The following is a 24,385-nucleotide window of genomic DNA, read 5'->3' as shown; positions in this document are numbered from 1 at the left end:
CAAGGGCTCTTACAAGATGGCAGCAGCACAGACGCCACCCAAACGCCACTTGGGAAGCTATGGGAAAATGGAGTTGCAAGTTACTCGGTGCAAAAAACCCGAAATCCTCACGTTTTATCTTCATAACAAATGTTTGTAGCTCCTTAGCTATGTATTGCTTATATGTGAGCATCATTTAAACATGTAATATTGTAATCATTTTACACGTGTATTACAGACTAAAATAAATGCAGGTAGGAGGCAAAATGCTTTAAAATTATAATATTTTAAGAAACAGTGTTTTTTAAGAACAACACTTCAGACTCTACTTTTAATGTTCAAGTTTCATCATATTACTATAAGAACACATTTGAAGTTGAGATTTAAAAAACCACACACACACACACAGGCTCTAGGTAGAGCTGTAATAAATTCCTTTTATAAACAAATTTTTAACTGAAAAGCCACAGTAGATGGAAAAAAGAACGGATAATACTTGGTAAAATCCAGTGACATCTACAATAGTTTTACAGCACATTTAAGCATTCTAGGGTTTTATATCTTCACCTGCCTTTCATTTCTTAGTTGCTTCTTATAAAATTGCCAATTATGAATAAAAGCTTGACCTCACACCTAGTCCAGAATTTTAGCGCCAGCAAAAGCAGAACGGTCCAAATTGCTACCTCAATATTATAGTTTTAATTAAAACAGAAAAAAAAGAGTTTGTTTAAAACACAATGCCCAACTAAGTGGAAAAAAAAATAAAACAAGCAGCAATATGTAATTACATGTAATAGTCATTATATGGGAAGTGTGTTTTAGGATATCTATAATGCACTTGCTCAGTGAGTCTCCTAACAGTTAAATTGACTTAGACCAACACTACTAAAAGTAAAAGGACTATATAAGGGATACACATTTACAATACTGCTAGTTTTAAAAGCAGTAAAGCTAAAAAATTAAAAAATAAATACATCAAATAGCACATCTTACAGGATCCGCCACTGAACTGCCAATGGCTTCTAGGCAATGTGCTTCTTTTCCATAATTGTCCTACCAACTATTAAGAAAGAAAAGATGAAATCACAAGTAATGGTACTGAACTGAATTGTTCTAAGCCAGTGCCCCAGATGTGGGGAAAAGTGCATTTAGTTCAGCAGCAATATAGCACAGTGTGAAGATATTGTGCTTAGACCCAAATATTCGGAAATTGAAAGATGTACCAGGCAAGTCAAGATATAAAACCATAGCACACTGTTAAATAACCATGAAACATACATATATTGCAGTTTTCAAAGAAAGACATTCATTTCATTGTACAAGGATAGGGAGAAATCCTTAAAGTTACCTATTGTAGTTTATGATATAATAAATACATATCTATATAGCATTGTATATACATATATAGAATGTGTGTTCATGGGTAATTTATTTGCTTTTTTTTTTTTTTTACCAAATTATTCTGACAGTTTTTGTGGATCTGCAACTTTGAAGAATGACAAAACTCATTTTCATTACATGTTTCTGTTGCCCCAAACCTAAGATACTTACATTATAAAAGGTCTTAACACCCTTCCCCCTATCAATAGACTCACTTGATATTTTAATTCACAGCACATTCGGGAAGCACAATTAAAGTAATTCTAGACTTTTGCCTGTATGTTTTCACTTTGCCACCTGTATCAAACAACTATCTTGTAATATTTCACCAGCTAATGCAAATTCTTTAGCTGAAGATATAAACTTCATATTTGATCAAAACAGAGCAAATCAAAATCAAGGGGGGGGGAATCCAGTGATTTACTCTGACTGTAAACAATATAAAAATTTCAACGTCAATTCTCAAAATAAGTTAAAAAAAATTCTACCTTCTGAGCCTATAAATATCAGAGAATTGGAAAGGGGGAAAATGTATATGAAAAAAAATGCGACAACTTTTGTTTGTCCATTATGCTTCCTAAGAGAGTTATCTAACTAACTGCTTCTGCCTCATAAATTTAGTAACTTCATAATTTGTTGGCAATAAGCAAATTGGCATACCAGATTACACAACAGAAAAACATCCATCAAATTCAGCAAAGAAATCTTATATAAGCCTTTTGTACATAATTAAAAAAAAATCTAAATGGCTATGATTCCTCTATTAGCAGAAACACATAATGCAGTCTTTTTTAAATCTGCCATATATATCAATATCTACATAAATAGATACAGATATAGGTATGAAACATTAATGGCAGTCTAGTTTTGAACAGTGTGTGGGACCAGCGGATTTGTATCAAACCATGGCACGATATGGCCCCTGCATCTTGAGAAACTGAATGATGAAAGAAGGCCCCCCAGCAACAATCTGAGGTGGAAGGTGACTGAGTGGACAGTTCTCGATACTCATGATGGAGAGCTTGCTGCAGAGAGCCAGTTCAAAGGGAAGGCTATTCAGGTGGGGGTTGTCGTTCAAATACAGTTCTTCTAGGTTCTCCAGTGTACCTGTTTTGAAAAACATCAAAGCTGTTTAATTTTTTAAATTACCTACTGTTTAAACAAGATTTTACATAAGCATCATGCCATCTGAGAAGTGCATATATTTAACTTCCACTTATTTTTATTCTCTGTTTAAACTCTCAACAACTGTGTATCTTGAACAACTAGAAAATTTCAAACAACTGTGTCCAGGTCACACTCCATATTAACTGAATTAGAACCTCTTCCTTTAATGGCTGGTTTGGTTTGCAAGCTTAAAGAAGTTTTTTTTCCTGGAAATTCAAAATGGCTCTATAACATATTTATACACACACACCATACACATACATTATAAATATATTTACATACTTACATACATATATTTTAAAACTGCAGAAGTAAGTTTATTACGTGGTGTCTACAATCACTTTTGTTACAAAATAAAAATTGCTCATATTAATACATTTTTTATGTGGAAAGTTTTTAGTTTTTACTATATTATTTGGCTTTGATTTTATATATTTCATGCATTTGACAACAAGCCCAAAATGAACTTAAGTCTTCAAAATTTTTTCTTATGCTCTTAATATATCTACTTCTAGGAAAATTTCTCAAACAATTAGATGAGGCCAACTGGATGAATATGTTATAAATACACATGTGAACTAGTCTCATGGGCTTCTAGTTCACAAACTTCAAGATCTGGACTTTTTGAATGTGTAATCGTTAGAAGACAAAAGTAACAGATTGCAGGTAATGGACTTAGGACATTATTTCAGCTTTAAAACAATGCTATGATAGGTCACTATTAACAGCCTTATTTTAAATATAATATGGAGTTCACATATCTTATTCAATCACAAAACTAATAAACGGCACAGAAAGATTTTGAATTGTCTACTCTCTCCAAAATCACTTGTAACAGTAACAATAATAAAATCAACAGCGCCTCTGGACAGCACAACATGGATGGAACAATACAGTACACAGAATCAATAAGGTAAGAGCCATTATTTATTGATTTTGTGAACTCAATTAAGATGCTTTGCAAAATCGGATTGCAGATCACACTGCCTAAAATTTAAGGTTAATTTTATGAAATAAAGACTGATTATGTAAAATAATGAGTAAGAGGACACCGAAATATTTGCAAATATTGCTATTAATATAAATATTAATTCTAAAACATCAGAGGAAATGTTCCTTTGGCATAAGACATGATTATAAAAGCCTGTGTGTTTCAAATCTGAAAATAGAAAATAATTCTCCAAATTCAAGATTACACAAAAAACCTATACCAAAAATACCCTGTCAAACAGCATTAACCCTAAATGCCCCAAGAGGAAATCTAAATCAACAAGTGGTGCTCTATAAAAAAAAATCAAGTCTAATGTCACCTTAATTTACATTTGGTGTTATTACCTAAAATACTGTTTGCACATACAAAAGCAAATTAGTAGCACACAGCCAAGCACCCACAGGGTTCTTACCAATTTCCTCAGGAAGATGAGTTAGTAGATTTTCTCCAAGGCCTAGATGTGTGAGATTGGTAAGGTGACCAATGCCTCTGGGAAGAGTGGTCAACTGGTTGTTTGTCAAGACTAATTTCTGAAAGATTAACAAAATAAACTGCATATATTTTCCACAACTCTTGTAAACTTAAATACATCTACTAAAGAACAGAACAACAGGAAATTTAGATGACAATCAATTAATTTATTTTTCAAAAATACAATTTTTTTCAATGAAAAAAGTCACTCGAATATAAAACTTGCCTAATATGAAAATCTATCTGGTGTAATAAATGAGATCACAATCATAAAAAATTTGTAATTTGGACTAAATTCTGAAAATCACAAAACCATCAGGACAACGTCTTTACCTGTAAATCCTTAAGATAAGCAATTTCATTTGGCAAGGATTCTAATTTATTCTCCTCTAGATCCAACTCTCGTAGCTTTCTGAGGTTTCCAAGACCATGGGGAAGCTTCTTAAGAAGATTGTTTGATAAAATCAGAACCTAAAGACAAATGATTGACAGTGTTTGGCAGCTTAAAAAAACAATTACTTATTATCACTGCATAATTTAAGATATATTAGGCAATGCTAATTTGCCAAACAGTAAATATCAAGTATAAAGCTCAATTATATTACATTTAATTTACATCCAAAAAGCACATCACCATACTAACTGAAAATAACTATTAAGATCTTAATTTACATAAAAACTAATAAAAATATGATAATTTATTTAAGTTATAAAAAACAAAATCATTTGCTCTGAGACTCACGTGATTACTGTTATGCTACTATTTAAAAGTTAAAAATATCTAATGGAAAATTAACAACGCTCTGGCTAATTTTTATACCACTAATTTCTTCCAAAGTCATACAATTTAAAATATAAGTATAAACATATATTTACATATAAATATAATACAACAAAATAACAGCTCCCAGCCTAGATTCTTATTTGCAGGCCCTGTACTAAAATGTTCTGTGTCCGTATTTGCAATTAATCCTTATTGCAAACATTATTATTGTTAGACAGATACAATTATCCTCATTTCAGTTTAGGAAACTAAAAATCAGGTGACTTAAATCTACAAACATACATAGACAAAACACACAGAGAAAATTTTGGATGCAAAATTTGTCTGACTTCCAAATCTGTCTGTCTTCAAATTCCAGGCTTTTTACCAACATATTATCCTGTTTCATCTTTTTAAATAATTGATATCACATTTTCAAAAAATACAGGTATGGGAATTTAAACAATATTTACTACTGGTAAACGTTAAAATAATGAAAACTCTAGGAACTTAGGAGAAATGATCTCTGGCTAAGATGATAAGATGGATCTTTATAGAAAAACATTTTCAAAAAAAATTAATGAGATGGAAAAAAAAGTGTATCCTAAATATTGTAAACAATAGAACTAAACACAGAGAGCTAGAAATAGGCGCATCACATTTCTATCAGTAGATGGGGAATCAGGATGGAAAATTAAGGCAGAGTTATTACGACAAATGCTTCTGAGTACCAGCCTAAGGAATCCATACAACAATGGTGTCATTTTTAACAGGGGAAAAAAAGCTCTAAAAGATGTTTAGCTTCTGAGCCCACTTCTTTCAATGTTACTTTATAGCACTTAAACTCACCAACCTTTGGTATTTGCACAAGACACATTCGGAACCATTAACCCAGGCAAAATCTCCTTACAAACAGAATGTATGTTGAACAACACTTGAGTCTAATTTCTAATCTCCAAAAAATATTTGCTCAATTTTAACTTGAAATTCTGTAAGTGAGACAAGTGTGGACGTCTCCCAGGAGTTAAATGATCACTATGCTCACCTCCAGAGAAGCGAGACCTGATACATCCTCGGGGATCTTGGTGAGCTGGTTAGTAGCTAAGTTCAACTCTACCATACTAGTCCACGTTCCAAAGTCCAAAGGAAGAGACGTTAACTGATTGTCCTAGAAGAGACAAAAAGCAGCATTCCAGATAGAACCATAAAAATGAAGCTCCTAAAACAGAACTCTCTCCCTAAGGAAAAAATTCTTAACAAAAAACTTCATTTCCCTTTTGATATCTAAATATAAAAAGAAAAGGCAACAAAAACTGTAAGATTCCAATGTTTTTCACAGAATAATCAGGCTTTCATGCTTTATTTTTAAAAGAAAAAATAATTTTACTTATTTGAAAGACACAGAAAGAGAGGAACAGAAAGTACTTTCATCCAGTAACCACTCCTCAAATGGCCAAAAGGGCTGACTCTGGGTCTCCCATGTTGGGCCAGGGCCCAGTCTCCAGGCACATCAGAAGGAGCTGGGGCCGAGGCAGAGCAGCCAGGATTTAACCCAGCATCCAACAGGGGACACTGGCACTACAGGCAGCGGTTTAACCCTCGGCAATGCAACATTGGCCATCAGGCTTTATTCACTCCCAATATGACCATTTATGAACATCAAATAGTACACAGAGAAATGCATGATATTTCAGAGAATCTACTAACAAATATGGTGTATAGTAATACACAAAAAATGCAAATGCTGAAATAAAGGTATGAGCATAATAAAAGACATTTCCCCCAAAGGGAAGTTAGGAACTCAGAAATTCTAGAGATGCTGAGCAATAACGTAACAGAGGAAAACATAATCTCAACAGGATTACATATTAGATCATTAAAATATGAATTATCTACAATCTCACTAGAAAAATTCCTAAGACAAAGTGTTTATCACTAAAGAAAAGGAGATAAAGATCTTAATTTTGCTAAAAAATGGATTCACTATTTTCCTACAACTACAGAATCATTTGTGAAATATACTTTTATCAACAATGACTCTTAATACACTGCTTCCTGATTACTAACAAACTACGCAGCCAAATTTAGTTATCTTCCCTTGGCTTAAAGTTTGTTCACTATAAATTAAATTACTGACTAGAAATTTTCCATTTCTTTCCTCTCTTCACAAAAATTTATTATAAATTTGAAATTTGTTCATTATGGAATATGTAGATAAGTAGAAAAATGCTAGAAATATCCATAATTAATTCTTCTTAGTCTTTCATTTACTGGTCAGGGAAAAGGGGACATGGAGAGAGAAGATAGGATGAGGACAGGGAGGGGAAGTGGTTCCGTGTCCTAAGCGCCCTGAACCAGCCCGGACTGGGCCGGCTGAATACCAGAAGCTGTGCCCCAAGCCCTGGGAACCCAATTACTTGAGTCATCACCTGCTACCTGTCAGTGCCTATATTAGCAAGATGATCAAGTTGGAATTGGAGCTGGGAATTGAATCCAAATACTGGGAAATGGGACCTGAGTGTCTTAACCTGATGCCCATCAATTCTGATAATCAATACTAAACATCATATTTTGAAAAACACCAGCTATATGTAATGGAAATATAATGTATAAAAATTTTAGAGCTTTTAGAAATTATGTGTAAAAACAGAATTTTACATGCTTTAACTTCTTCTATTTAACATAGTACTCTAACATTTAACACTTTCAGATTATAGTATAATTTTTATGGTTTCATATTATCTCCTTGAAGGCATACTACTTAAATGTTAAATCCACATTAATAATTCAAAAAAAAAAAGTGGAATCCATGAAGTAAATCAGCTCTGCAATAAATATCCTTACAACTCTATTTTTATGGACATTCACGATTTTTTTCTTTAGAAAAAAGTCCTAAAGGCATTTGCAATTCCAAGACTTTTGTTATCTGAGAAAAAGTGCCCTGAAATATCCTAATTACTTTAAGTCCCATTAGCAAGGTTTAAGTATCCATTCTACACATCAATAGAGGAAACATAAATTTCTAAAACTGTTAGTAATTTCCTTTCCCTATAACAAAAACAGATTCTTACCTTCATATTCAGCTTACTTAATACTTTTGCTCTGGAGAAAATTCCAAATGGTATTTTATTGATTCGATTGTGTTCCATGTTAAGGGAATAGATGGTGGAAAACTGAGATGGACCTCCGACTGGATATAACTGGAAGCAATTTCTAGCTAACGTCAAACTATTCAGTTTCACAAGACTAGATAAAAGACTCTGTAAAACAAAAAGGGAAGTAAGTGTAATAATGACAACTGCAACAGAACATTTTGTAAAACAGCAGCACTCTCAAGCACAACCCCCTCAATGGGCCAGACTGGCTGGGCCACTTCCAGGACACCACAACCACACAACTAACTACTCAATCCTAGCAAATCGCTGCTTGGAAGAAATGTGAAGTCAGTATAGTCAGAGTACCAGATCGATTGATTGATTGATTGATTCTTACAGATTCCACGCACACAGACAGGGAGTTAGATTGGAAAGGGAACAACCAGGTTATGAACTGGTACCCAGGCACAAACTGACAGGGAGTTGGACTGGAAAGGGAATAGCCAGGACATGGACTGGTACCCGTAGGACTTGCTGACATTGCAGGCAAAAGCTTGTGCCCCACATGACAGCACCAGCCCCAGATTTTGGATTTTAGGCAGTACACGAAATTGTTCTTTTTCCTCAGTTTGACTTCACCAAGTAAAGAAGACTTCCTGTGGTTACCGGTCTCTACAGGTAGCCAGCAGTCTCATGCAGGTGGCCTGGCTCTGCTGCTTGTCTTTGGGACCAGTCATTTTGAGATTTTAAGCACCTATCCCTAAATTTTTTTTTTCAGATATTTTTAAAAAGAATCACATTTAGATATTTGCTTGTAAATTTTTTAAGATTCATATTTTTAAAGAATTATTTAGTTTAGGCCCAGCATGATAACGTAGCAGCTAAAGTCCTTGCAATGAACGTGCCGGGGTCCCATATGGGCATTGGTTCTAATCCCGGCAGCCCTACTTCCTGTCCAGCTCCCTGCTTGTGGCCTGCGAAAGCAGTCAAGGACAGCCCAAAGCCTTGGGACCCTGCACCCATGTGGGAGACCCACAAGAGCTCCTGTCTCCTGGCTTCAGATTAGCTCTGTGCCAGCTGTTGCACGCACTTGGGGAGTGAAACATCAGACAGAAGATCTTCCTCTCTGTCTCTCCTCCTCTCTGTGTATCTGCCTTTCTAATAAAAATGAATGATTTTTAAAGAGGAATTACTTATTTTGAAAAAGGCTTATTTGAAGGGCAGAGTTACAGAAAAGACAGACACAGATTTTCCACCTGTTGGTTCACTTCCCAAACAGCAACAACAGCTGGAGCTGAGCCAATTTACTGCCGAGAGGTTCTTTCAGGTCTCCCTCATGGGAGCAGGGGTTCAAGGACTGCAGCCATTCTCTGCTGCTCTCTCAGGCCTTAAGCAAGATAGAGCTGCTGACACACAAACCGGCAACCATGCGGGATGCTGGTGTCACAGGCAGAAGCCTAGCCCACAACATCATGATCCAGGCCCCAGATTTATTTATTCGAAAGATGGAATTAGGAACCTTAGTGGGATAGAGACTGACCAGTCAATCTTCCATCTGCTGGTCCATTTCCCAAATGGCTGGAATAGGCTGGACCAGACCAAAGCCATGAGCTACTTCCAGATCCCCCTGTGGGTACAGGGGCCCAAACACATGGGCATCTTTCACTGGTTTCCCAGGAACATTACCAGTGAGCTGGATCAGAAGTGGAGCAGCCAGAACTTGAACCAGCACCCACAATGCCAGCCCTCTAAACTATTTTTAAAGATTAACATAATGCAGGCCCGGCGGCATGGCCTAGTGGCTAAAGTCCTTGCCTTGAAAGCCCTGGGATCCCATATGGGCGCTGGTTCTAATCCCGGCAGCTCCACTTCCCATTCAGCTTTCTGCTTGTGGCCTGGGAAAGCAGTTGAAGACAGCCCAAAGCCTTGGGACCCTGCACCCGTGTGGGAGACCTGGAGGAAGTTCCTGGGTCCTGGCTTCAGGTTGGTACAGCTCCAGCCATTGCAGTCACTTGGAGAGTGAATCATCGGACAGAAGATCTTCCTCTCTGTCTCTCCTCCTCTTTGTATATCTGACTTTGCAATAAAAATAAATAATCTTTTTTTAAAAAAGTTATCCCTTTTAAAAAAAGTAGGAAAAAATTATTTTTGAATCTGTGAATATAGCTGACAAGGATGCACGCCCATGAGGACCACTGATATGGGTGGAGAGGGCGGAGGCTCGGGGGAAGGTGGGTGGGACAAAGGAAGTAGCTATCCTCAATGTGTGACAGCTGTTGTACATGAACAAACCAACAGCACAGTTAAGAGCAGGGATGAGAGAACTCTGCATACGATACCCAATTAGGGAAAACGTCTACACCCTACTTTATCAAAAATACAGGGATTTTGTTGAGACCCAAGGCAAAATATTATTATTTATTAACATCAAAACTTACTTTGTGTAATTTGTATTCCTCTGTGTCAGAATACTAATATTTGAGTTTGAAAGGGACAACAAAACGGTGGCTCTTCAACATCTCAAGTCTTCAGTTCCACTGTGAAATCTGAAGGTTGCTTATTATTCATTTTGAACCAGACACAACTGGGATTTTATTTTAGATCATCCACGTAAGTTTTCTCAGTTTTAGTTAATTCATCAGATAATCAATGTACCACTTGTCATAATCTCCATTTCACCATATTTAAGGTATCAAATTTGATCCAAAACATAACCTCTCCTAAATTTGACTCCCCAAACTACTGGATGGTAATATTCCAACAATTAATGCAATTATACTGACAATCAGATCCACTAATACAAGGGTGCCTCAAAAAATTCAAGGAAAACAGAATTAAAGGTGTTTAATGGGGCCAGTGTTGTGGCATAACAGGTTAAGCTTTTGCTTATGATGTCAGGGAAACACGGATGGAGTTCTAGGCTGCTGGCTTCATCCTGGTCCAGTCCAGGTCATCATGGCCATTTGGGGAACAAATCAAAAAGTGGAAAATCTCCCTCTCATGTCTTTTTCTGTGTTATTCTTTCAAATAAGTATACCTTTTATTAAGAAATGTTTATTTTGGTATAAAATACTTTTAAAATCGACACTAGTGAGGGATTTTCAGAAAGCTCATAAAACACACACTAGGAAAAACTTGAATATATTTCAAAACAGTCTTACACCTACATGAAATCCTTTAATCCCATTTTTAATGAACTTATACTCTCACACAAGCCTTGAGTATATGTGCGTAGTTACTGAGTTCTTCCTTGTGTGTCTGAATTAAAACTAATCCATTTTCAGATATTTCTCAAATGAAAAGTTATAAACTCTGAGTTTAGCAATATAATGAGCCCCTAATGAAAACCAGTTTCACAACTTTTCTTATCTAACTCAACTTGAATGTCCCATTGCTACATAATAGATTTTAGTTTTCCCTACTGCTCTCACTGTAACTGCAGGTAAGTACCCGTTAAGAATATGCTGACTCTAAAACACACTGCCTACTTTTAAATAAGATTTAATGCTTTTTCATGTTTGGAAAAAGTCAACAAAGGCTCCCTGTGGCAGCTCTAGCTGAAAGTAGGTCAGTTTAAACACACGTGTCCACATACACACACACACAAAGGAGACAGAGAAAGACTTTCACAGCCACACAGAAGAGTGTTACCCCTTTATAATCTCACAGGATAAAATATGGGGGACTGCTAAGGATCAGTGGTTGGGAGATTACAGAAGAAGAGCAGTCAAATTCCTTTGTGTTATCCCTATAATGTTACACAGGTAGTTATGCATTTGTCCAAACTCCCAGACTACGCAACATCAAGAGAGAACCCTAATATAAACTTTTTTGGATCATCAGGATTTGTCAATATAGGCTCACTAACTTAAACAAAAAACTACCCTATGGGGGTATGTTAAGCAGAAGCTAAAAACTTTTTCTTTAAAACACAGACGTAACTAAACAGTGGGGACTTGTTTGTGTTATGGTGGGTTAAGCCGTGACCTAAAATGGCAGGATTTGAAGTCACAGCTGCCCCAGCTCCCTGCTCAGGTACTTGGGAAGGCTGCAGAGGGTGGCCACATCCGTGGGCCCCCACATGCCCATCAGACACACAGATTTTGAGGCTCCTGGACACGAAGCAGTGAAATCAGCGCCTGGAAGATCTCTACCTCTTTCCATAACTCTGCCTTTGGAATAAATAAATCTTAAAAAAAACCAAAACCTGATATTTCAGTCACAAAATACTGTATATGAAAGTACTTAGCTCAATGCTTATATCTTCACAGCAATCCAGGAATTATGAGTTTCCCTTCACTGACAATAAGATTGGATGTATAAATAGCTTTCACTGGTGAAGTCTGATTAGGCAAACTGACATTGTAAAAGCTAGATCTACTTTACGTAAGCTCACAAACTGTATCTAAAAGAATCTTAATAAGGACTAAGAAATGTGGTACTTGCTTGCCTTATTATGGCCACCCATCACTGTTAGCAAAGAGCACTAAGCTGGAGACTTCCCATTTTGGCCATTCTAAACTATCACTATACCAGAAGCACAAAACTCTAGCCAGCATAGCTCTCAGGACAGAAGTCTGTGGATTTTACTGTTAGAAACAATTGTATCCTTCTTTTTTTTTTTCTTCAAGATTTATCGTATTTTTATTGGAAAGTCAGATATACAGAGAGGAGGAGAGACTGAGAGGAAGATCTTCCGTCCGATGGTTCACTCCGCAAGAGGCCGCAATGAATGGAACTGAGACAATCCGAAACCAGGAGCCAGGAGCTCTTCTGGGTCTCCCACGCGGGTGCAGGGTCCCAAGGCTTTGGGCTGTCCTCGACTGCTTTCCCAGGCCACAAGCAGGGAGCTGGATGGGAAGCAGGGCTGCCGGGATTAGAATCAGTGCCCATATGGGATCCTGGGCATGCAAGGCGAGGACTTTAACCACTATGCTATGGTGCCAGGCTCAATTCTATCCTTTTGTCATAGGCAAGATACTGCAATAATAGTCTTAGTAAACAGGTATATCTAGAACACACAGTCTTGGGATATTCATCTATCTTTATATCCTGACCAACCCATTTTGTAAAAACACAAACACTCAAATTAAAAGGAGTCAAGTTAGCAGGTGCTACTTTGTCTCCCTGAGGAACAAATCAATTGAACTTCATTTGGTAACAAAATTGCTAAAAGCCTTAATATTACATTTATCCAAAGAACCTTTCCTCCTTAATTCAAACATTCACATTCACACACATACCCATGCACTAGAAAACACCAGCAATACTCAAAGTAGCAGGCATAATAATATGACATTTTTACTTATTATAAAAAAATATTTTGCAAAACTCAATCAATAAACCTAAAATCTCATTCTGTTTGTTGTTGGAATACTAGAAGCAATATTGCTGAGTATAGCAGGTAGAAAAATGAAAGCCAACAGCAAATAATAATGTTGAGAAAGGCAATTTTAAGAAAAGTATCATGCCTTAGTCAATTAATCCCAAAGTTATTTCTAACAGAACCAGCAAAGCTTAAACATAACGTGTCAAAAATGACAGATTCCAGTGACTGTTACAACCCAAATGGCCTTTAATGTCATTACATAAGCAGTAAGAACACAGGTCACAGATGAGCTGTAGCTGAGTTCATCATAGTAATACATTATTATGCATTCTTAGCATTTTTCCTTTGCCTTCTTATAACTGAACTAGGCAGTGAGTTTTAAAACCAGCTTATACAGCTTTTACTGCAAGTTCCCAAAATAAGAAATTTTTGTATGGGCTATAAGGGAGTGCAGTACACGGATTTGGTCCTAGTTTTCTCCTTTACCTCCACATTATCTTTCTTCACAGTTTCTACCTTCATGCCAGCTACACAAGATCCTTCAGTTTTTAGATAATCTCAGTCATCAACCCAGTAAAGCCAGCTGTAAAGATTTACTACTTTCTCCTATGCATTATCTTGCAAACTTGTCTCAAGTCTTTGTTTTCTCCTATCTACTTCTTACCTCTGGTAATGTAGAAATGTTATTGTTTTCTAAATTTAATTCTTCCAGTGCACTGCATTTTGCTAATGACCTTGGTATTGCTGATAGTCTATTATATCTTAGACCAAGACGACTTAAACTGGACAAGTTTCCTGTAAACAAAAAAAGGGGGAAGGTAGGTTATTTTTTAGAAAATCTCACTTGCCTGTTACAATAACAGCTATCTACTGCATATTTACAAATTACTTTGAAGGACTACTTCAACAAGATCCTTGGCTCATGGTACCAAGGAACCACACATGATACTATGAATCAGAAGGACACTGAAACCACTTTTGTGTTCACTGATCTTTGAAGACTAATGAAATATACACTTGAAGTTAATATTTAGATGAACTATCAGAAAGTACAGGCATAGTCTGGCAAATCAATCTTCAAATAAGGCATAATTTACTTGCGTTGCACTAGTGTGTATCTGAGGCCTTTACTGCCCCTTCTATACTTACGTAGTGACAATTTAACATGTAACAAGTTGTCAAACCTCCATAATCTGAAAAGTCAAAAGCAAAATAATACAAAATCTAAAGCTTTTTGAGCACCTATCACACTCGGAAGATTCCACATTTCAGACTTCCAAGTTAGACATGCTCAATCAAAGAGGTCTATACAAATAATCTAAAACTAACATAAAATCACATGTCTAAAACACTCCAGTCCCAACTATTTTGGATAAGGGAGACCCAATCTATATAAAAAAGATACATAATTTTGATGGAGAAATTTCCCTAAAATGGGGAATATTCTGTGAGATAGAAGAGTATGAAGATTTTTTGTTAGCTTAAAAACATTCAAAAAATGCATCTGAAAAACTGACCTAATAATAAAAAATTTCCCAAATCAAAATGGAAACTAAACATTATTTGACTGTTAGGTTGCAAACAGTATAATACCCATTCAAAAAACTAGTTCTCTCTTGATATAAAAACAAGTAACAATGACTAGAATCCAATTCAATGTATTTCTTCGTCAAGGCTGATTAATCTCTTTTCTGACTTCAATCTCTTCTCTGGCACTCCCAAATGCACCAGGTTATATGCCTTTTTAGAAGTACACTTTACATCTAGCAAGTATTTTCAGTTCTACAAATTATGGAAGTGGATGTTGTAAAACCTTTCAATTTCCGGCAGCCTTCTAGTGTCTATTCTTCCTTTTTGTTTTATCATTTTTCAGAAAGCTGCTGCATGATTTTCTTCTTGATGCAACATTACTACAATACTTACGGGAAGCACAGCAGCCTATAGCATAACCTGCCCTTGATATCCTAAGGGAGAGATGGAGGGGCAGCCATGTGCCTCTCAGTCTGCATCTTTGCTCTTGCTGAAGGAATCAGCTGTGGAACTGATAAAACAGATTTTGGGAGGTAACTTCTACCTTGTGTGTTTTCCAACAGGAAAACAAAAGCAAAATTCTTACGATACTGAGCAAAACTGAAAGACTTACGTCTCAAATTACAGGTAATTCTCTCTCAGAACCGAATTACCCCTAGGTTTCTTATTTTAAGAAAATCAGAATAGAGTAACCAGTATGGTATAGTGAGTTAAGCCATCAGTGGTGAGGCTAACATCCCACATGAGCACCAAGTCAAGTCCTGGCTGCCCTGACCTGGGCAAACAGTGGAAGCTAACAGGGGCCCCTGCCACCCTTGTGGCAGACCAGAATGGAGCTCCTTGCTCCCAGCTGTTGTGTTCTGGATGCTGTGGCCATTCAGAGAATGAACCAACAGCTGGGAGGATTGCTCTCTCCCTCTCTCTGACACTCTGCTTTTCAAATAAGCAAGTCTTTACCAAAATTCAGAATATATGTCTATATATGTCTAGAATGAAATGTCTTCCATCTGCCGGTTCACTCCCCAAATGATTCCCCAAGATCTGAGCTGATCCAAAGGCAGGAGTCAGGAATCAGGAGCTTCCTCAGGGTGTCTCACGCGGGTGCAGGGTCCCAAGGCTTTGGGCCATCCCTACTGCTTTCCCAGGCCATAAACAAGGAGGTTGATGGGAACTAGAGTAGCTGCCTCTATGGGATCCCAGCACATGCAAGGTGATGATTTAGCCACTGAGTCATTATGCCAGGCCAAAAATCTGTATTTTCAAAGGCCTTATCACTTACTTGAGAATAAAGCATGCTTAAAGAAAAAAAATCCACATTTGCCAAACTCCATTACTCTCACTAAATATGGAAGTTTAAAAAGTATGAAACATCAAAACGCTTCCATTCTAGGGTAGGAGAGAGAAACCTTTGACTTTAGAAGTCTGGCATTTACTGTGATTCACCCTCTGCACTGATTTCAACTCTAACCTCTTTAAATGAGTGGTTTTAACCACAACCTAAACAGTAAACCTAGAATCAAGACACAGCTTGCTTTAATGTTGAGCCATAGCAGCTAAGGAAAAAAAGAAAGAAAGAAAAAACTCACAACAACAACAACAGCAAAACTGTTGCTGACCTTCTGTGTATAAATGCAGCCTGATGACACCCAATAACTGGTATATTCAGCTTTTACACTGTTAATTTTTTATGTGCTTAGCTGTGACTCAATTGTTCTATACTCTATATTTATAGCTTACCTTCTAATATGGTCAGGTTTCAAATGTGTGGTGAATTCAAACTGGCCATAAAGTAAAATTAAATGCTTTCAATTTTAGCAAATATAACCAGTATCTTTAGGCTAATTTAGAATGTTACCTCTGAATAAGAACTCAATGATCTAAAAGTAGTGAAGTCACACAAGAGGCCTGAAGATGGAAATATGTCAACAATACCATATTCCTACAGAAACATTAAATCAGAAAAACTGACAGCAAACTGAAAAGCAAGCAAAACAATAATTTTTATTGTCAAAATCCCAAAGAATGCCACCATTAGAAACAAACTAGTAAAGTTGTTGTACATAAGCTACACTGTGATTCACCTAAAGCCTACTTATTGATCTAATCATGATTACAGTAACATTTCTTCAAAGTCCCTACAACAAAAAAATCTCTGTGAATTGTTCTACTCTCCAGCCTTGAAGGGAAGATTTTGTTGCATATTTCTCTATATGCCAAATTTTGAGAATAGAAAGTAAAATTCTTTCCTAATCCAGAGTCTTCTTCCTGGATTTCATAAAACCATTAAAAATCTCCGAACTCTTTAAGTGTACCAGGTAAACAGTATGAAACAAAGCGGCTACTATAAAGAAGCTCCCAGTATTTCTTTTCAGAGCTGTCAAATAAGAAGACATTTAAATGATAAAATACTCAATTTTACATTTTTATACTTCAACAGGACACACTGATAGTTGAATCACAGACACTGTGCGTATGCTTTCCAACACTCTCTCACGTAACTGTAACCCACTGCCTGCTCTCCATTTCCTTATTTCTCTTTCCTTCATCTATGAGCTATCAATGATCTTGGCGATATTCAGCTTCTATTTTTTTTTTTTTAAGATTTATTTATTTTATTACAAAGTCAGATATACAGAGAGGAGGAGAGACAGAGAGGAAGATCTTTCGTCCGATGATTCACTCCCCAAGTGAGCAGCAACGGCCGGTGCTGCGCCGATCCGAAGCCGGGAACCAGGAACCTCTTCCAGGTCTCCCACACAGGTGCAGTGTCCCAACGCTTTGGGCCATCCTCCACTGCTTTCCCAGGCCACAAGCAGGGAGCTGAATGGGAAGTGGAGCTGCCGGGAGTAGAACCAGCGCCCATATGGGATCCCGGCGCGTTTAAGGCGAGGACTTTAGCTGCTAGGCCACGCTGCCGGGCCCCAGCTTCCAATTAAGTTGCAGAAATTACTGCCAAAGTGATAGCTACTCCAGGAGTGCTCATGTTAAATTTAGTGGTAAAAATACTCTGTACCACTGATAAGACAAAAGAAAAAGAAGTAGAGACAATACTGATTTTTGGAAAAGTGACTGTAAGATGATATAAAGTATGATTTTAATTCATGAGTGTAAGGCAGATTTTTTTGGTTCAGAGTAAGTAAAAAAAGAACAGGACAGCTGCCACAGGGCCTTAGCTGTTCTCCAGGATGGGAAGAAGCTTTCCATTTCAATAACTTTGTTTTTCAACTTCAATTACTTTGTTGTCAATCAATTTGTTTTTCATTTCAATCACTGTTTTTCGAATATCAGGGTAGGATTTTTAAAAATGGAAGTTCTAGAAATCACATCCCAATTAAACTTGCAATGGACTGTTCTGGGTAAAAGCTGTTCTTCTCCAATAAATGAGAAGAATCTTACAGATTCAGTTAAGGCTTCTGAGATCTTAATAATCCAAGATGCAAATATTGAATTTTTACAGCAATTCTCAATCTTCTGCCAATCAAAATAATGTAGGTAGTAGATACAGAAAAAGGAGAATGACTATAATTAAAATAGGAAATGATACATCACTACAATATCATGAAAATTCTATCATATTTTTGTTGTTACTCAAAAACTAATTTGCTGATAACTATTAAAGCATACAAAATAGATGCAATATCATTCAAAATTTTATTCATTTTCTTTAATTTTCAATACATACATGTTATCTGGCCATAAAAATATATTAGAAGTGAAGCACAAACATTACTCTGACAGAAAATCTTAACTGAGATTAATAATGAAGTAAAATTGTCTCTCTCTAAAAGAAGAGAGAGACACAAAATTATGAAAGCCAGAAGAAAATATGGACAAGCAGCTCTTTTGTGAGAGGCTCTGAAAATAAAGCAGCCCCTCCTACCTTCCAGGAAATGTTATCACCCACTGTCTATGCCTTCCCTGTTACAATTAGTTTTCAGCACTTTAATTATATCTCCCCCTTTCAAAAGTTATATATTTTTATTTATCTGAAAGAAAGAGAGATGAAGATCTTCCATTCTGGCTCATTCATTCCTCAAAAGCCCATACGGGCATGCCATGTGGGCCACAGGAATGCAAACCCAAATACTGCTGACGTGCACCTGCTATCTCCCCGGTGCGCACATTATGTGTGTCTCCCAAGAAGTGTCTTAACTGCTTTACCAAATGCATGCCTCTAACTGCATACCCTAGTGGCTAAAGTCCTTGCCTTGTATGTGCCAGGATCCTATATGGGCACCGGTTCTAATTCTGGCAGCCCAGCTTTCCATCCAGCTCCTTCCATGTGGCCTGGGAAAGCAGTCAAGGATGGCCCAATGACTTGGGACCCTGCACCCACGTGGGAGACCCAGAAGAGGCTCCTGGCTGCTGGCTCCAGCTCCAGCCATTGCAGCCACTTGGGAAATCAATCAGCAGATGGAAGATATTTTTCTGTCTTTCCACTTCTCTGTATATACGACTTTACAATAAAATAAAATAAACACAATCTGTTTTAGTACAACTTTGCTTTAGAAAATAAAATCAATCTTTAAATTTTATTCAACAAAAACTACACCTAAAATTGCATTTTATTCCTTATTTTCTTTTTTGTATCAGACTTATACAAGAATTTTTTTTTTTAAAGATTTATTGATTTATTTTTATTTTCATTACAAAGTCAGATATACTGAGAGGAGGAGAGATAGAGTGGAAGTGGAGCTGCCGGGATTAGAACCAGCGGCCATATGGGATCAAGGCAAGGACCTTAGCCACTAGGCCACGCTGCCGAGCCCAGACTTATACAAGAATTTTAAAGACAAAAGATATAACTGTATTCATTCCCTATTATCTTTGGCCACAAATCTGATTTTATTTGTATAGGAAATTTGATAGAATATTCACTAAAGATGTTAGCAGCTGGAGTTACAGAATGATTATGTGTTGCAGGCAATCCTGTCAATCCAAGATGTACCTAAATCATAAACCAGTAAACTGAATTACTTTCTCTGTTGCTTTACAAATAATAATAATACGATCAATGGGACCAAGAATCAGCCGGACAAGGATTCTAAAGGTTAGGGTTTAGAGCCAATTTCAATCCGCTTTACTACAGGTAGCAGATATCTCATATAACGTTAAGACAGCTTATTCAAATTTTCTGTTTCAACTAATAACAAATTAACACAAACCCCCAATTTAAAAAGGGGCAGAAGTTGATGGAGGCATTGTGGTACAGTGGGTTAAGCCAGCTACTATGACATTATCAATCCCTTCAGTGTCAACTGGACTCCCAGCTACTCCCCTTCCGGCTCAGCTCCCTACTAGCATCTGGGAAAGCAGTGAGAATGGCTCAAGTGCTTAGGTCCCTGCAACTCACACGGGCCACCTGGATAAAGCCAGGCCATCTGTAGCCTGGCTCAGGTACAGACATCACAGGTATTTAAGAAGCGAACCAGCAGGTGAAAGCATTTTTCCTTTGCCTAACTCTTTCCAATAAATAAATATTTAAAAAAAAAACAAACTGATGTTGGCACACAACTAGTAAAAACACTCTCCCACCCCATCAAAAAACAGGTGTAGGCATTTAACCCAGTAGTTTAAAACTTCCATGTCTCATGTTGGAGAACAAGGCTCAGTCCCCGTGTGGGCTCCTGTTCTCCAGCTTCCCACTAACACAGGCTCTGGAAGGCAGTGACAGTGGCCTACGGAGACTTGGGCTGAGTTCAGAAGCTCTCTGCTTTGGCCACAGCCCAGCACTGATAGTTACGGGCATTTGCGGAATAAACTAGTAGCAGCAGCATGTTTTGTCTCCCTGGCAAAGTCCCTTTCGTCTCTATGAGTAAAAAAAAGCAAAAACCCAAAAATATCATCCAAAACAAAACTCACAGAACTAAGAACATAATAATGAAATATCAGACTACAAACAAGTTAGAAAGCCAGAAACAAGCACAATACAAGAGAATGCCATCCTAGCAGAGGTCACCTAATTGCAAGATGCAGGTGAGATGCTAAGGCAGGTTTCTGGCAAGAGTCAAAACTTAGGAACTGCCATAATCAGTATCAATTAGGAGCCCACAGAACCTGACCCTATGAACAATGGTAAGTGAAAACAAAACAGTCCTATAACTGCTCCGGAATAAGGTTTTGATTCATCTAAAGACCAAAAACTCTGAAGTCTTGAAGAGTAATGGATTACATGTTACTTTATGTATATTATGTTATATGTTGTGTATAAACTAAAACTGAATTGACAATGAGGTGATCACAGAAGATGGTTAAGAAATCGCAATTGTTTTTAACATAGTGGTTACTCAATACTATAACGATTAATTACACAACGAAGTTAATTGTTGCTGAGGGTATGTTGGAGCCTTTAATTGATCAGGTTGATAATCTGATGGTTCTGCCCTTGGACCAGACAGGGTCTCCCCAAGAAGCTGAGGAACTAGACTGGACTATAAGATGTTGGACTCTATGTTTAGTTTATGCTTGCAAAGAGGGAATCTCAACAGTACTTGATCAGTGGATATGCAAGAAGGTGGAATATTCCACATGGGGGGAGGGCGGGGGGAAGGGTGGGGTGATTCCCAGTTCCAACGAAACTATATCACATAATACAATGTAATCAATGAATAAAAAAAAAAAACTGTAAAAAAAAAAAAAAAAAAAAAAAAAGAAGAGTAATGGATTAAGGCTGTCCCCTCAGGTACCAGAGAGAAGCAAATCAAACGCCTTTCAGAGAAAGATAAATTCAGCAGAGGCCTCAAATGTTTCACAATATCACTGTAATATTATTTATTTAAACTACAGAAAGCAGATACACTTTTTCTAAACATATTAGTATCTTTTCGCAACAAAAACAATTGAAAATACGTTGTAAGAAATGAAAGGTAAACAAGACTACAAGCCTAAAACATCAATGGTTAGCTCAATTCAATCATCTCAAGTTGATGAAGTCTTCAAAACACATTTTGAACTTCGAAACTTTTCTTATCCTTTCAATATTGTTTAAGTTTAAAAAGTAAAAAAAAAAAAAAAAGGTTTTATTTTTTTCCATGTAACCTATTTCAGCAAACACATTCACAATATAATAGCATGCAACAATATTCTGAAACAAATTAAAAACAAATTCACCTTGAAGTTTAATTTTAATAAAATATACACATATAATCTAAATTCTGTATTCTTTATAATTCCAGTAAATGTTCAATTTCTAATATTTGCTTTCTCGAGAAATTAAAAGTAATTTTTAAAATATTATCTTAGAAGTTTTATTGCTTGACAGTCTTGAATTTTAATCTCCATGTTTTTTCTCCCCAAAGGAATAAAACAATAATTCTTTTAATATCCAAGTAGCTACAAACAGCTATCAATACAGCCTTTATCCCTCATACCTATAGGAATAAAACAATAGTTCTTTTAATATCCAGGTAGCTACAAACAGCTATCAATACAGCCTTTATCCCTCATACCTATAGTATCTGGGAGGTCTAGCAGTTCATTGTGCTGCAAGTCCAGGTTGGTTATCTGCGTGCAGTTTCCAATCTCCTTTGGAAGGTGTTCAAGTTGATTGTGGGCTACATCCAGGGTTATGAGGTTACATAATTCACCTATAAATTGACCAAAACAAACTAGTAAGCATTATTCAAGAATTTATGAGATAACACCATTAAGCCAAAGAATAAATTTTACAATGTTTAAATGGAAGTAAATGGAAACAGGTTACTAGACGAGCAACTTTTATCTGACAATAACAATTATTTAATGAACACACTTGCATTATCAAAAAAAAAATAACTGACAATGATCTTTTCTGACTAAAAAAAGGTAAAACTCAAAAATGTGAAACTTCTTTCCAAATCACACTAGTTAAATTAAAATGCTGCCCGTCGGTGCAGGTGTTAAGATGCATGCCTATGTCCTACAGCCGGCATGGCTCCTGGCTCCAGCTTCCTGTGGATGCAGATCTTGGAAAGCAGCAGACTATGGCTCACGTATCTGAGTTCCTGCCATCCAGACATGAGAGCTGAAGTCAGTCGTGAAGAGAACCAACAGTTAGGAGTGCTCTCCTGCTCTCTGTCCTTAATAAACAGTGTTTACAAGTTGCTTTGTAAAAATAATCTCTTGGGGTGATTTAAGGAACCCATTCACCACAAATGTTTACATATTTCAACATTATAGGAGATTACATTTTTAACCACGTCCAGCACATTATATATATATTTTGAACTTACTTTGAAAGCTACTTTATACCTTAAAATACTTCTGCTTCTGTGACCCAGTACAATGGCAGGGCACGATTCGGGCACTGGCTTAGGCACTGGCTCCAGTGCTGGCTGTGTCACTTCTGAACCAGCCCCCTGCTGCTAGGCTTCAGACAGCAGTGGAAGATGGCCCAAATGCTTGGGTCCCCACCCACATGGGATACTCAGATGAAACTCCTGGGTTCTGGCTTTGGCCCACCTAGTTCTAGCCACATCATACCCATTTGGGGAGTGAACCAGGACTAGAAAATGTATGCAGGGTGTGTGTGTGCGTGCGCGTGTGTGTGTGTTTTGAAAAATAAAATATACATATATGTTTTCAAAGAGGCATATTCTGGTATTACATAAATGTATATACTGAAATTCATTTAATGAAGACTGTCAATATGGCAGCTCTGTAAAAGAAGAGAAAACAAGATATTTGCTCCTGCCCATTTTAACTCAAACTTATTTATAAGAGGTATATTGGTCCTCCTCTGATTTTTCTTTTCTTTTTTTTTTTTTTTTTTAAAGATTTATTGTTATTGGAAAGCCGGATATACAGAGAGGAGGAGAGACAGAGAGGAAGATCTTCCGTCCGATGATTCACTCCCCAAGTGAGCCGCAACGGGCCGGTGCGCGCCAATCCGATGCCAGGAACCAGGATCCTCCTCCAGGTCTCCCACACGGGTGCAGGGTCCCAAAGCTTTGGGCCGTCCTCAACTGCTTTCCCAGGCCACAAGCAGGGAGCTGGATGGGAAGTGGAGCTGCCGGGATTAGAACCAGCGCCCATATGGGATCCCGGGGCTTTCAAGGCGAGGACTTTAGCTGCTAGGCCACGCTGCCGGGCCCCGTTTTCTTTCTTTTTTTTTTTTTTTAAGATTGAGTTTGGAGATTCTGAATGAGTAAGACAAATGACAGCTTATAACATAACCAAAAGAAAAATAAACTGAATTTCAACAAAATTTAAAACTTCTGTACATCAATCGATACGATCAAGAAAGTAAAAAGACAACCCACAAAATAGAAGACATTTACAAATCACTCATGTTAACGGGTTAATACCCAAAATACATAAAGAATTTTTATAATTAAAAAAAAACTACCAGATATGGAAGGAAGCCAATTTAAAAATAAGGGAAAAAACTTGAATAAACATTTGGCCAAATATGTACAAATTCCAATAAACAAATTCCAATAACTAATCGTTAGGGAAACACAAATTGAAATGAGAACCATCAAAAGAAAACAACATTTGCTGGCAAGAATGTGAAGAAACTGAAACCACCATTCATGTCTAGTGTGAATACCAGAGTGTACCTGCTGTGGATAACAGTACAATGACTCTTCAAAAAATTAAACGCATACTACCATATAACCCATCAATTTTTCTTCAAAAGAATTGAAAATAGGCATTGAAAGAGATATATGTACACCAGGCCGTAACAGTATTATTCACAA

At 37.0% G+C, this 24,385-nt stretch overlaps 1 protein-coding gene across 2 annotated transcripts in view; it reads right to left on the bottom strand.

The window, feature by feature from the left end:
• Positions 1 to 390: 390 nt before the first annotated feature.
• The window catches only part of SHOC2 (SHOC2 leucine rich repeat scaffold protein), a 70,196-nt gene continuing 46,201 nt past the window's right edge, over positions 391 to 24,385 (bottom strand). For both annotated transcript variants that reach the window (XM_004579848.3, XM_058671393.1), the window contains exons 3-9: positions 22,154 to 22,291; positions 13,840 to 13,970; positions 7,823 to 8,011; positions 5,797 to 5,919; positions 4,322 to 4,459; positions 3,930 to 4,047; positions 391 to 2,466 (exon numbers count right to left, since the gene is read on the bottom strand). In XM_004579848.3, coding sequence (XP_004579905.2) covers positions 2,258 to 2,466; positions 3,930 to 4,047; positions 4,322 to 4,459; positions 5,797 to 5,919; positions 7,823 to 8,011; positions 13,840 to 13,970; positions 22,154 to 22,291 — 1,046 coding nt within the window. In that variant the 3' untranslated portion in view covers positions 391 to 2,257. The remainder of the gene's footprint in view (positions 2,467 to 3,929; positions 4,048 to 4,321; positions 4,460 to 5,796; positions 5,920 to 7,822; positions 8,012 to 13,839; positions 13,971 to 22,153; positions 22,292 to 24,385) is intronic.

The sequence above is a fragment of the Ochotona princeps genome, chromosome 13, assembly GCF_030435755.1.
Source record: "Ochotona princeps isolate mOchPri1 chromosome 13, mOchPri1.hap1, whole genome shotgun sequence".
NCBI classification, from domain to species: Eukaryota; Metazoa; Chordata; class Mammalia; order Lagomorpha; family Ochotonidae; genus Ochotona; species Ochotona princeps.
The sequence above is the reverse complement of the archived record's forward strand: the minus strand, read 5'-3'. Positions and strand labels throughout refer to the sequence as shown.